This window comes from Peromyscus leucopus, chromosome 16_21 (genome assembly GCF_004664715.2).
Source record: "Peromyscus leucopus breed LL Stock chromosome 16_21, UCI_PerLeu_2.1, whole genome shotgun sequence".
NCBI classification, from domain to species: domain Eukaryota; kingdom Metazoa; phylum Chordata; class Mammalia; order Rodentia; family Cricetidae; genus Peromyscus; species Peromyscus leucopus.
In genome coordinates this window covers 13,318,034-13,332,571 of record NC_051084.1, presented here as the reverse complement: position 1 = coordinate 13,332,571, position 14,538 = coordinate 13,318,034, and the positions used below count along the sequence as shown (strand labels likewise).

Genomic DNA, 14,538 nt, shown 5'->3' with positions numbered 1-14,538 from the left:
TTACAAGTGTTTTATTCCTAGAAGACCGAGGAAAAGAAATTCTTTTCAGCAGAGAGGGATGTGTTCGTTAGATTGATTCCTTGCCCCCTCCTCGTGAGTTTTGAATTGTGCAAAAAAATTGCTCAGCAGTTAAGCATCTGCAGACCTCTGCGTGCACAGCTACCCAGCCCCTCTCCCGTTCTTTCTAACCTGGAAGATAACAGAACTGGAACCACAGCCTCTGCGGGGCCACAGGAAGAGGGGGACATCTACGGCCAGAGTGGGGCTTGGCGCTCACTGAAGCGCCTCAGGCCAGCCCAGGATGCAATGTCCTCTGGATGGGCACAGAGGTGCCAGGGAGGAGAAGAGCTTCCTAGGAGGTCCCTCCTGTCGCCTTGCCTGCTGTGGTGAATGGAGCCCCAGAGCAGTGCTGAGGTGGCCTGGCGCTGTGGGCACTGGCAGTGCTCGGGTGATTTTGTCTGAGTGTTTACCCTGACAACAGCTCTGGCGTGAGGTGAGCGCTTATTAGTGGTCCTGGGCACTACAGTGCCCTGTGCTACCAAGTGGAGCACCCCAAGTTCAGGGTTCTGGGGTGGACAGACGGGAGGGGAGTGGCTGAAGCAGCCCTGGGCTGCTGGAACGCATCCAACTCTCCTCTGGATGGGGGCTGGGACATCCCTTGCACTGGGTGAATGCGAGGCCATGAACCTGTGTGGGCTGCGCTTCACTTCCCCAGGGCAGGGAAGAACCCCCCTCCCCTCACACCGTCTGCTCCTTCCTTCCTGCCTGTTTCTCATCCCTCACTCTGGAAATGCACAGGAATGGATGCTTGTTCAGTCTAGCAGGGGGCAGGGTCTCTGGCTGGGCCACTCCTGACCTGGGTCTGTGGCATCACGTGTCCTCTACTGTCCCTTCCCCACACCCTGCTTCCGTACCTCTACTGCCAGAGGCCAGTGAGTGGGGCTTCTGGACGGAGTTCCCACCCCCAGCCAAGGACACAGTCACCCCCTCCCTGTAACTTAGGATTAATGTCCCCTCAGTCCTTGCCGTTTGCAGCTGGAGGATTTAGAGCCCTGGGCAGTTAGCCAAGGTGGAGCGGTGGCCCGGAGCCACACACCTGTCCCTGCCACTGTCTCTGGCCTCTGTCTTCCCAAGGGCTACGGTTGTCTGTCACCTTTGAAAGCCAGTGGCAGTGGCTCTTCCTACTTTGGAGGTGGCAAAGCAGAGTCCTCAGCCTATTGAGGGAGACCAGCAGTGTAGAGGTCTGAAAGCGGGGTACGATCTGTGAGTCCCAGGGGTTACAGCCAGGGACAAGATGTGGTCAAAGCGGTGCTGGAGATGTAGCTGAGGCTCCCCCGACAGCCCCTGGTGGCTGCTTCAGGCCCACGTTCCACCCTCTTCTGTTGTAGCTTGGCATGGGGACAGTGCTGGTGCCCGGCCGTCACAGGCACAGCCCCTCTAAAATAGGCTCCAGGCCATACTCCTGCAAGGACAGAGGGAAACTCAGCCAGGACTGCCGGGCCTCGGGAACCTAGGGCTAGGGAAGACCTGCATCTCAGATGGCCTTCCAAAAGTGGCCTTTTAGGACACCATGCCGGCCAGAGCTAGGAAGCTCCTTGTCAGGCTGGCCTGGGACTGATGTCCCCAAGGCCACTTTATACCTCCATACCTATCCCCAGTGCCTGGGAAAGCAAGGACTGGCTTGGGCTGTGCCCTTGGAGGGTGGGTGGGTGACAGCCCCATGGGTGGCCATGGACAGTGCCTGTGAGCCACTGTGACCAAGCTTGTGTAGACTGGATTTTCCAGAGATGCGCCACCATGGCTACCATTCCTGAGCCTGGGAAGATGGTGAGTGCTGTCCCCATGCTCCTCCTGGGGCCTCTTGGAGGTTGGACAGCGGAGGTCATGCTAGTCCTGGACGTGGCTCTCCGAGAGGACGTTCCCAGGGCAGCGTCTGGAACGTGTTCTGGGGCGCTGTGGCATCCTCACTTGGTAAGCTGTGTGCACCCCACAGTTGTTTGTGCGGTGCCACTGTGGGCTCAGCGCAGGAATAAAGCGATGACCTCACACCGTGTCTGTGCCTGCCTTTCTCCATGCCTAGCCCTGCACTGCTCTCCGAGATTGCCAGCTGTCTCTGCGACAGCACCCTGCTGGGGACGGACATGGGGACACACAGTCTACTCAGAACTCGGTTCCTGTGTTGTGAGGTCGGGGTAGCTCGAATCCCACTCAGCCCACCCCAGCAGCCTTTTAGGGTGCAGCAGCGGCCCTTCCAGCTCTTGCCACCCTGTGGCCTGATGCCATTTTAACTGTCACCTTGAACACAAGTTCACGTTCTCCCTTTGAGTGGACTCAGCTCCAACTGTGCATCTTTGTGACAAGCTGGGGACTGATGTGTCCGGCCTCAGCTCTCCACACCTGTCACCACTCAGGGCCCTCTTCTCTAGTACCAAGGGATGTCCAGAACCCTTGCTTGCTGAATTGAGGATGACATGGTCACAGCAGGCTTCGGTGGGAGTCAGATGGATGTGTACCACTCGGTGTGTCCCTAGGCACACTGTGTTCAGGTATCAGAGTTCCTGTTCACTTTGCTCAGGTTGGCCTGGCAGTGTGAGCTAGGTACACCCCAGCCCAGGTAGACTCCCACAAGTGACAGCTGAGCCAAGCTGACTGAAGTCTAGAGGCGTAAGGCGGCCCTGCCTGGCTGGTCCCCAAAGTGGGAGTCGGGCAATTCTGAGAAGTGACTAGCCCCTCTGTACCAGATTGCCCATAGATCATGCCCTACAGAGGTCACTATAGGGGACAGGAAGGGACCGGTAGGAGGCTGTGAGTTTCATGGGATGTGCCCTGCATCAGCTCAGAGGGAAAGCAGACCAGGAAGAGCCAGATTTGAGGGGCACCAGCGGGTACTTAAGGAAAACCACAGGAATGCCGACTGTGGTCCAGTTCAAAGGGAGGGGAAAGAACTCACTTCCTGGGGTGACTCATGGCCAGATGAGGATGCTGCCAGCCTCCATACAACAGCAGATGGAGAGTTGCAGTTTGTAGAACATGATTACCACCGTGCCTCGTCAGGTTTCCGCCTGGGCCCGATTGTTTCTCTGTAGGAGCGTAAGCTACAGCTGCAGCCAGGCAAGGCGCCCGGTTGTTTCTGAAAGGTTGGCATCACCCTTACAGCTCATCAACACCAGCAGAGGTGAACTGCCGGTGAGTCAGTGTCCTGTGCACTGGAACACAGCTCCCCTGTGGTGGTTTGAGAATGCCCTCCCCCAGGCTCCCATATTTGAATGTCTGACTCCCAATTGTGGGGCTGTTGAAGGTTTAGGAAGTGTGGCCTTGCTGGAGGTGTGCCACTGGGGGTGCACTTGGAGGTTTCAAAGGCCCTTGCCAGGCCAGTCTCACCCTCTCCGCCTCCTACCAATCAGGACGTAAGCTCTCAGCTGCTGCTCCCGCACCATGCCTGCCTGCAGCACCATGCCTGCCTGCAGCCATACTTCCCACCATGATGGACAGGGACCTCTGAAACTGTAAGCAAGCCTCAACTTAAATGCTTTTTCTAAGTTGCCTTAGCCATGGTGTGTCTTCACAGCAGAGAACAGTGACTGAGAGAAGCTGGTACCAGGCCTTAGGGTGCCCGGACCATGCTACTTGTTTGGACTATGGACTAGGAAAGCAGTTGAATACTGTGAAGTAGGGATTGATGGGCCGTCCTAGGAGGAGTGTGGGACAGGGATGCTGAGAGCATGTGCAGGGGAACGTATCAGCAACTGGGCTAGAGACCACTCAGGAGATGTTTTGGCAGAATGGGGGTGCTTTACGCCCTTGTCCTAAAAATCTGCTTGAAGCTACATTCAAGAATTTTGGGCTGACGACAGAGGAGACTGAAGACAGCTCCGTTTTGACTGTCACAGAAGATATAAACGCACAGTTTGGGAATGTGCCTGACTTAGCTAGCACCGACCAGCCAGCCTCTCTGCTCTCCATGACACCCCACTCCCAGGTCCACAAGAGGAATCTCGTCGACAGCTTCATGAGGTCATGCAGTATTTGTCTCTGTGCCTGGCCTACTTCACTTAACATGACACTTAGGCTCATCCATGTCGCCACAGGGACAGGATTTCAGCCTCTTTTGTGGATGACTAACACATCATCGTGTAACCATAAACTTTTGGGCACTCCTCTGCAGATGGACACTGGCTGGTGTCTGGGCTCTTGTGAACAATGCTCCAAGCACAGACATGCAGGTGTCTCTTAGACACCAGCTTCATTTCTTCATCACATGTCTGTCTGCAGTGTTTTTTCATGATGGCTGTACCAGCCGACACTCCCTCCAAGTGGCTAAGGCTTCAATCTCCTGTTAAAATCTAACAGGTGAGTGAGCTGGTGCATCACATGGTTTTGGTATTTCCAACAGTTTCTCGCCTGTTGATCCTGCAGCTTCTCAGAACCATCTAGTGAGGTAGTTTACTCATTAAAAATAATTGTTTTGCGATTGTTTTCAACTAAATTTAACTGACACACAATAACCCATCAAGCGGTCCGTGTCTAGGGGTGCGTATGCATCAGGTGGTCCATGTCTAGGGGTGCATGTGCATCAGGTGGTCTGTATGGGGCCCCTGTGCTGTTGTCGTGGCAAATGGCTCTATCCCTGTGAGTGGGGCGTGTCTTCCGCCTGGCACATGTCAACATGCGGCCCCACCCTGCAGCTCACCTTAGTGGCTGTCCTTACTGCACATGCCCCATGTCTCAGCTTCTGCTTCTGTTACGCCTGGCTTCAGTTCTCCACTTGTGACAGGTTAAGTCTTGGTCTTGTACGTGTGGACTGCTGCTCTTCTTTCCACCAGAGCCCATCCTTTCAATGGTGGCAGCTTTGTTGAAAATCTGAACTGTGGCCTGTCGTGGTCAGGACTAAGCAGGGCAGCTTGTCTCGGCTGGTGCCCGGTTAACCTGGAGATGGGACAGAGCTTCCCCCCACCTGTCTGGTGCGTGCCCTGAGGGACCGACCTCTGTCTGAGCACATGGTCTCCCCAGCATGTGGCCTAGAGTGGCAAGACTTGAGACATCTCAGAACATGAATTTCAACATTAAAAGGGAGAATCCAGAAGGGCCGGGCCGTGGCTTGGCATAAGAGCCCTTTCCCAGCTCCACATGCTCACACAACCCACTCTTCCTGTGTGGACACCAGGGTTGATGCCTCTTACGGCTGCTGCCAGCAGCACCACATCCAGCTTTGAGTTGTCTAGGGTTGCTGGGCCACGTGGGAAACATTACATTTTTATTTCTGCATGGATACAGTTTACATCCCCAGGGGGTTCTAGCTGTGCACAGGGTTCTCACAGCCCTGCAACTCATTTCCCCTTTACAAAGTAACTGTTACCATGATCCCGGAATGTTGAAGTGGCCGGCTTCAAGCCTTGGCCGACAAGGGCAGCGGGGGAGCAGCCGGGATCCTTCCCTTCTCTCCCTCCATCTTCCTCCCTCACCTTCTCCCCTGCTACTTCTCTTCTGTTCTCTTGTCCAAGCCGGCCTCCTGCCCCAGCAGCTGGCGTGTGCCCCTGCCCCAGGCAGGCTGGCTCCCATCCACAGCACAGGGCTCCATTCTCTGATGCGGAGAAGGGCTGTGTTCTAAAAGCAGGCCAGCTCCATGACGTCCCCAGCCACCCCCAGCAGTGCTAGTCTGTGCCGGCTTGAGTCACCCTGCTGCTTCCTGCGTGGGTAGGCTGCCAGCTGAGGAGGTTGTCTTCCATGCTACCCCACACCCCCGCCTTGAGGAGCACTGTGAACCCAAACCACCTGGGTCCTGTTTCCCAGGGGCCACACACAGGGCATGAGGTTCCTAATACTTAGGGCCTCTCCAGGAAGAGTGAGGGGGCTCAAAGGCCCAATATGTGCACAAGACCTGGGTTCAATCCCCAGGATAAAAAGTGAAAAAAAAAAATGAGTATAAAATTAAGTGAATTCAAATGAGGAATGAAAATAATTCACAAGTTACAGTTTTAAAAACCTGACAAATACCCACATGGAAAAAAGCCGAATAAAGGCACAGGCCCATGGCTTCCACACACGTGCAGTGCTGCTGTGATCCTGCCGCCTGGCTGTGTCCTCCCATGACACTTCTGACTTCTGGGCTAAGTTCAGAATCGAACACTTGTGAGCCTCAGGCATCCTGCCAAGTCGTGTGTTCAAAACTGCTGTCCATGGTCGGGGCTGTTCCTGTGTCCCTGACCACCCTTCCCTGGGGGCCTGTGGCAGCTCTCACTGGGCAGCAGACACACTGGCCACAACGGATGCCGCACTGATGCGCTTCAGCCCTCTGAGCCCCCCACACCTGCCAACTGCAAAAGGCGCCCGCTCTGGCCTGTGGCTCTGCTTTCCCAGGCTTGCTCCAACCCTTCCAGAGGGGCCCAGGGATCAGGTCTCTGGTTTTAGTCAGATCCCTCTTGAAAGATGTGAGTGGGAGCATTACAATATCTACACCATCATGTAAAGAACTCTGGGGACAGTGGTCATACAAACACACACCAAGGTCCCTGTGTCCACTGTTTCATCTGCACACCTGGGTGATGAACACCATGTGGCAAGTCTCTGCAAAGGGCCAGAGACCCAAACATCTGCCAGGGGTGACTGCCACGCTTCTGGAACTAAGTTTTATCTATGCCCAAATGGATAGGGAAAGGAAGGTGAGAGCTGATCCCAATGTGTGCCAGGAGGGACCTTTGGCTCCTGGTCACACCAGCTGACCAAGAGGGCAAGTAAATGCTGGCAGGCCCTGGAGCAGGCAGAAGGCAGCCTCGCCTCTGCACTGCCTCCCCCCACTCCTGGCTCTTAGCAGAGGCCCCAGATCTCACCAAAAGAATAGCATTAGCATCCACCCACAGCGGATACAAGATGGGGGAGGTTTACAAATACTGTTTTACTTAATATTCTGCACGTATTTCAGGATGTTTCTGAGACCTCCCCTACACCCTCTGACGGGAAGATCCATTAGGTGCCACCCTTTCCAGCTCCACGGGCCTCAGGACTAGGGGATCCTATCTACTTGCTGCTCCTCCCTGGAGTCTCCCTCAGGCAGGCAGCTGTAGTGGGGCTGCAGAGGAGAGACCCACCCCCCACCCCACCCCACCCCCGCCAGCCCTGCAGACTCTGCCTGGGGGTGGGGGAGTTCTCATAGCTTTCCCAGGTCTTTCTCTTCCTGCAGCCATCAGAAAGCCTGTCCTGGCTTCACCAGACAAGCTTCTGTTGCTGCCTGCTAGCTTCCCTGCCCCGCACCAAGCACGCTGAACTTCCTGAGCATTTTCCCTCACTGTCTGCAAACCGTGGGGTGCTGGGTGGGTACCATTCTTCTGCCTGATGTACAACTTCCAAAAAGTTTGTGTACCCCGCATGTCAGTCACCTGCTCACCCTCCACTGTCCTGAAGGAGTACTAGACCGAGTCCCCGGGACCCAGGCACCCACACACCCATACCTGGGGTCCTCAGGGATGGCCCCACAGACACACCGCCCCGTGCAATGCCCACACTAGAGCCTCCAGACCGTACACACACCAGGGAAGCAGCTGCTCACTGGACACTCACCGGGCAAATCACCCCAAATCCCGAGTGCTGCAGAGCACCCCTTGGAGTCACAGGCCAGGGATGCAGTGCGTTTATTTCCTGGCCCCCGGGCCCTAGGAGAACCGCCGAAATAGACAATCCAAATGTCCATACGATTGGTTTAATTGTTTTCAGCAGGAGAAAAAGAAGAATAAAGTTACAAGATTCTTTTAATATTTTCACAATGTTAAACTAAAACTGAGCTCTAGGCTATGTGTGTAAGTCAATCTAGGACACAAAGGGTTAAATAAGATCTCCTCTTTAAAGATACAAGAATTTCAGCTTCCCTTACATTTAACAAACTTCACAGAACAGATACTGCAGGGAACAAGCCCTTCCTCCCCCACCCAGCTCTCCCAGCAGGCTTGAACCTGGCTGTGATCCCTGGGTGCATGGCCCCCAGCACCCCCCTCCCAGTGCTTTGGGGACCTGAGGGGCTATGAAGGGCACATGGCGCCTCGCTGAGGATGGCCATGTGGCCAGAGGGCTGTGGCTTAACAACAGTGGTAAACGTTGGGCAGACCTGGCCCCTGTGCCCTGGGCCGCCCTAGAGTGAGGCGCTGGTCTGGGTCCTGAAGTGAGAATTAAGGCTGGAGATTCTGCAGTGGGTCCCATCTGGCGGGTGCAGAGTGGATGTAGGGTGGGAAGAACATGATTTCTATTCGGTATTTTGGATCAAGACATTGTACTTGCAGGTCCACTGTTCATCTGGAGAGCAGACCTTGCTCAATTACACAAAGGAAAGTCGCTGAGCTAAACCGTTCATCAGCAGCCAGGCGTGGACAGCCCCATGGCAAGCCACGGGCTGGGACAGATGGCGCGCATGTGGCACTCAGACCTGATCCAGGCTTTCAAGAGAATTCCAGCATCTACCCGGCCCCGCCCACCTGACTGCTAACGCTTCTAACCAGCCCCACACACCTGCCCCGTCCAGGCCCAGGCTGAGAGCTTCCTGCCACCGCAGCCACCACTCAACCTTGGAGAGCGAGCCACACCGCGGTCCTGTGCACCCGCCGTCTTCCCTTCCTGACCCTACCCTGAGGTAGGTGGCCTGCATGGAAACAAGGGGAGGCTCCTGCGGGAGAGCAGCAGCTTCCCCAGCGATCCACTGATTTGTGTGGCTATGAAACGTCTTGTTAAAAACTCCAAATACAGAAACCTGGTTGCCAAGGCCCAGGCGCAGGTCTCAGCCACAGGGCTGCCACGAGCAACACTCTTGCCCTTGGCAAGCTGCAGCCAGAGCCAGTGGGTCATGACCACGGATCCTGTGCAGAAAAGGTGGGGGTCATGCGTGGACTAATCTTGAGTGGAACTAATTTTCAAAGTGAAGTTGCCCTCTTCTTGTGTGAAGAGTTTCCCTATAACATCAGGTAAAAAGCTTCCTCCATGAGAACCTGTCCCCACCCCACTTCCAGCTCTGAGGGAGAACGAGGCCACTGCCTAGCCCAGCCACGTGGCCAGTCTCAGCAGCCTCCCGTGGCCAAGGCACGCGTGGCCATCAGGTCCTGCTGGGACCAAGCAAAAGTGAAGAGGTGAAAGGCCGGACACGAAGAGTTCCTGTCAAAGCCGCCCGTGTGGCTGTGAGGCCTGCGCCTCCTCTAGTGACTCAGTCCGGTCTGGACACTTTCCGCTTAAGGCTTTTGTAAGTTTGACTCCAGCAGTGACAGGTATGTGTTGTTTTAAATCCACTAGCCATGCTCAAAAAAAATATTCTTCATGTTTTAATTTTATACAATGGCTAGCAGGCACCTTAGTAACCAGCCAGAAATCAATTTCATCCACCATCAACCCCTAAACTACAGTACCAGGATGGCTGGCTAAAGACAGGAAACGGCCGGCTGTAGTCTGACGCGTGCCCAGTACAAGGTGTCTGGCTGACTTTGTCCTAAATAAGGCTAACATTAGTGAACTAAGAACAGCGTCGTGTGGTGGCCCTGCCTGGCCTTCAGGAGCACCCCTCCCCGATGCGCTGGCAGGAGCGCCCCACTTTCCGGTCCAGTTTCACCATTTTCATGATGGCTTCCTCGCGGCCACGGCCCATGTGGTCGAATGTACAGTCGTGCTGCTCGGGGAGGCGGTGTAGCATACAGAACACGTAACCTGCGGCAAGGAAGCAGAGGAGACAGACCATCAGGGCCACCCTGGCATCTGCAAGAAGGGGGTACATGGCAGGGGACACGAGGCCAGTGCAAGGCTGCACGCTGCTGAGCACCCCAACATCTAGCATGGTCCAGCACCTCCCACCCCACAGCTCCCCAGTACAAGGAGACCTGCAGCCTCCCCCGGCCTCCCCCCCCCCCCCCAGACAGCTCAGAAGCCCTGGCAAGCTGTGGTAGTCAGAAGAGGACAGACTTGGTCTCCTATACAGCTACGGCCAAGAGGGCTGGGCTGGGCTGGAGTCACACCCACCCACAAGTGAACAAGGCTCCTAACTGAAACCGGGTGTCTTCCAGGCCTGGAAAAGGTGATACGCGGAGAGGAATAACTGCGGGAGGGCTGACTGATGTCATCTGCAAGGACCCTATGCTCTAGCTCCAAGAGGGCAGAGATGAGGATCTTCTCTAAGGACGTCCACCTGGGCTGCCCTCCAAGCTGTGGAGCAGCTGTAGGTCCAAGGGAGACATACGGTTGGCCCATGAGAAGCTGCCACCAAGGACAGAGGAGAGGCCTGCAGAGCAGGGAGGTGTGTGAGTGGACAAGGTGCTCTTCCAGAAACGAGGAGGCGGCCCTAGGGGTCAAGACATCAGCTCTTGGTGTAAGGGGCAACTCTTCCCGCCTAGCTCCCCAGTGAGCCTCACAAAGGCTGGGGTATGTGCAGTCCTCTCTGGAGTCGGGAGGAGACTCTGGGAAGAGGACCACTGCTGGAGCCCACTGCTCCCTCCGTCCTCATCCCCATCATTCGGTGTAGCCAGGCCTCCCAGACCTGTGGGCCTCGGCAGGTCTTGATGGATCCAAACACATTCCTAACATGTTCTCCCTGTGTCTGGAGCATCCCACAGTGGCCACTCCTCAGCCTCCGTCCCTCTGCGACCATAGACCAGCGGAAGCTGGAGACCAACTGGCCAGAGATGACAAGGCCCTGAAGGTGGAGGCCCTAAATTTGACAATTAACTTCACTCAGACAATCTTACAGGGAGATGTGTGTGGAAGCGGAGGTGGGGTCTTAAAAGACACCAATGCCAGTCACCCTGCCTAGCAGATGCTTGCTTATGCTGTGTACAAGTGTATGTACATCCATCTGGTGGGTGGAGGGGGTACAGCCTGGGCCATCCACTGTTGGAGAAACACATTATTAACTGCTTCCCAGGGAGAGCAGGGCAATGTGTTTGACTCTAAATTGGGACTGGGTTTAAGGAAAAGAACAGAGATGAAATCTTTGTCTCCCGAGAAGCCGAGCTCCCACTTGGTCGAAAGCAAAGTTAAGATTAATGAGCTTGTGTGTTAGAGTTACTGATAAGTTCATTACTCCCAGATATTGGATACCGGTTGCCTGTCTCCTGAAGGACCCCACAGCAGAGCCCGTGCCCTCGGTACACATCCTCCATCTAACATGCTAACTCATCTTTCAGGAGCCCAGCCCCCACCTGTGAGAGGAAGCTGCTGCCAGATGGGAGCACCAACAGGCATTTCTGTCACTAAGCCCTGGCACAGTTCTGTACATGCAGCACCTACAGAAGGGCAAGGGGTACCTACTGCCCCTCCCTTCAGGATGGTGGGGGTTCTCTCTCCTGAGCTGGTGGAGCTGTGGGAAATCAGCAAGAATGAGGTCAGCTGGAGCTTCTGGGCTAGCTCAGACCCCTTAGTCAAAGCAGATCCAGAGGGAAAGCTGCAGCGTGGCCCTTGCCCTCCTACAGGCCTATCCTACCTTCCTCTGGCAAGGAAGATACACTGGCAGCCCCTGTCCACTTGGGTGCTTTGAGCCAAGAGTCTCCATCCCACGCCCCTGTCAGAAGCAGCCAGAGGCCTGGCTCTGAGCTCTGCAAGCCGGAAACTTACTGAGCAGCGGCTGCACTTCAGCAGAGCAGGCAACCTGGGGAGGAACCTGGGGAGATGCTCGGCCACTTCTCCATGGCTGCGCCGTGCTTATTAGATATACAGATTTCACTCAGGTCCTTTTATGATCACTCACCAGTGGAAGGTACGGGTTGGAACTTGTCCCTGGTGCTGAGGAGGCACCAGGCACAGTCCAACACTGAATGCATGCTGGCGCTGGTGTGAATGCATGCTGCACTGTGGGGTTAAGCACTGTCTGGGAGTAACTGGTGGGTGGAATTTCATTTTTTAAAGCAAAGGAAAACGAAGTTTATTACAAAAAAGAACTGCAGATGACGCACAGGCAGAGCAGCTGGATTAATAAACCTCTACCTTCCACAGACCTTTCCAGAAACTGCTGCAGGGATTGTGAACTTTGTAGGACTCTGGAGACGGGTGTTCTTGAGTGACAGACAAAAAGGACTTGAGGTTACTGCCTGCTGTTGGCTGGGCTGGCCTCAGCACTTCTCTAGGTCATTCATTAGAGACCGAAAGGCAGGGCAGGAGGCTGCAAATTCTCGGAGTCTCAGAAACGGAGAGAGGACAAAACAGTGTGGGGTTCTTTCTTGAAAAGGTCAAAGTTGACAACAGAACTGTGATGCCATCGCTGGTATTTCCAGGGTGCCACACAGTTCTCTTCCTCCCAGCTCAAGTGAGACTCACTCCTATTCCACATGGAGCCCCACCCTCCTTACACAAAGTCCCCTTGCTCAGCAGCAGCAGTTTTGATGCAATTTCAATGTACTGGCCATGGTGCAAGTGCGAAGAGGACTGGGGGGGGAGGGGTGAAGATAATTGATGCTCACTCCAAAACAGAACACCTGGAACAGCAGTGTTTGTAAAGACATGACCTGCCAAGAGCAGTCCAACCCATTCAACCCCCAACATACAACATGGTACCTGTCCTGCTCCCGAGCCCAGGAAGGTGCTTGAACCATTTTCCTTAGATCTGCACAAGGCGCTCAGGAACTTGTGTTTGGATCTCTTGGCTTACTGGCTCCAGAGCGCAATCTGGACAGCCCCTTCATTAAAAAGGAGGGCAGCAAAGATGCAGCTGGCCCTCTAAGCAGCTTGTTTCCAGGGCCCTGCCAGCCTTGCCCCTCTAGACTGCACCCTCTCTATGTGGACCAGCCACTGTGCCTGCTTCTGACAGGCCACTCTTAGGATGAGGAACAAGAGCTGGGGAGGCTCAACCCACAGGTGTACCAGTCCCCACAACCTAGGATGTGGGTTGGAAGGTCTCCAGGGGCTGGGCAGTCCCACTGGCAGCCAGAGAAGACCTCTTAACTCAGCAGGCAGCACCAGGAAGATGAGCAGCCATATCATGCCAGGGTCTGCCCAAGCCTGCACGTGTGGGTAGCATGAGAGGAGGGGAGGAATCAGAGGCTCAGGGCCTTCTGCAGAAACTTCTGTCTAGGAAGAAGTCAGGCAGGGAGCAGACAGCAGGGGCGATCAGCTGACTCACCCTGAACACAGAGGTGGGAGGAGATGGGGGCTGGAGCCATGGCTCAGTCATTAAAAGCAGACTGCTTTTCCAAAGGAGGACCTGGGTTTCCTAGCACCAACTATGACAGCTCGTAACTGTCCTTAGCCCTAGTTCCAGGGGATCTGACACCCTCTTCTAACCTCCATGAGCACCAGGCATGCATGTGGTGGACATAGACATGCAAGGAAACACACATCTTTTTCTTTTTTAAGTGGAAGGAGAAGCCAGTGGAGGCCCAGATCTAGCACATCTGGATTCAGACACAGAACACACGGCTCCAGCCAACTATGTGCTACAGATGTGAAAATGATGTTCTGTGACTGATGTGGAAAGCCAAATTCTACTCTCACCCCATGACCTTTAGTACTCACCCAGTTAATTCGGGTGCTCTTAGCCATTGCTAGTGTCCCAGGGGTCAATGTTCTGAGCCTGGACACTGAGAGCATACACAGATGCCACAGAAGGCAGACAGGCTAAGGTGACCAGCACCTTGTTGTTTTTCCCCCGAGACAGGGTTTCTCTGTGTAGCTTTGGAGCCTGTCCTAGAACTCATTATGTAGACCAGGCTGGCCTCGAACTCACAGAGATCTGCCTGCCTCTGCCTCCCAAGTGATGAGATTAAAGGTGCGCATCACCACCACCCAACTCAGCACCTTGTTTTAAAAGTGTCCAAAGTGGTAGAACAGCATTCCCTGTGGAGTCCCACCAACCTAGTGCAGAACAAGGTAGCCACCTCACACTTCCCTCTTCTCAAGGTTCCCTTCTCAAGGCCACCACAGGGATGGCCACTACAAAGGGGCCGGGCAGAGCTGGGAGCCAAGCCAGCATCTCCCTCCCACCCTAGGATCTAAGCAAGATCAGTGCTGTTTTCTGCTTAGAATTTCCTTTTACTTAACCCCCACCCGGCAGAAATGTTTACTGGCTTCATCTCAGATTAAGCACACCATTTCAAGTTGGCAAAACTAGGCAGCTCCGAACTCTCAGGTTTTAATGAACTAGGCACTTGCTTTCCTGCAGGTCCCCAACTTGGAAGCCCCCATGTGCTGTTTCATTAAAGACTGGGACAGGACAAGCCTCAACTGCTCAGTGTTTCTACCTCACTTTTACACTTCCCTGCTCATCTGAATTTCAAATTGCTAAAGGTTCAAGCGGATCCTTAAAATACTGCCAAGCCTGAGGCCTGAGGCATGCTGAGGCTGTGCTGGTGTGCAGTGGGGCAGCAGGGTGAGAGCTGCCCGCACAGAGTACATGCTTCCTTGCCCCGGACAGTTCTGACTTAAGTCAGCCTTACAAGGGCACAGCAAGCAGACCCTACACAGGACCCCTCAAAAGCTCCATGGGCCATCTCCAAATCGCAGCATCAGAGGGTCAAATATGGCATCTGAAGTGTCACTTTAAATTAACAGTGCTGGGGATCTAGCACCCCCTCACAACATAAAACCAAGCAC

At 54.7% G+C, this 14,538-nt stretch overlaps 1 protein-coding gene across 2 annotated transcripts in view; it reads right to left on the bottom strand.

Moving 5' to 3' along the window:
* Positions 1–7,679: 7,679 nt before the first annotated feature.
* The window catches only part of Zfand3 (zinc finger AN1-type containing 3), a 247,165-nt gene continuing 240,306 nt past the window's right edge, over positions 7,680–14,538 (bottom strand). For both annotated transcript variants that reach the window (XM_028885047.2, XM_037200116.1), the window contains one exon: positions 7,680–9,672. In XM_028885047.2, coding sequence (XP_028740880.1) covers positions 9,518–9,672 — 155 coding nt within the window. In that variant the 3' untranslated portion in view covers positions 7,680–9,517. The remainder of the gene's footprint in view (positions 9,673–14,538) is intronic.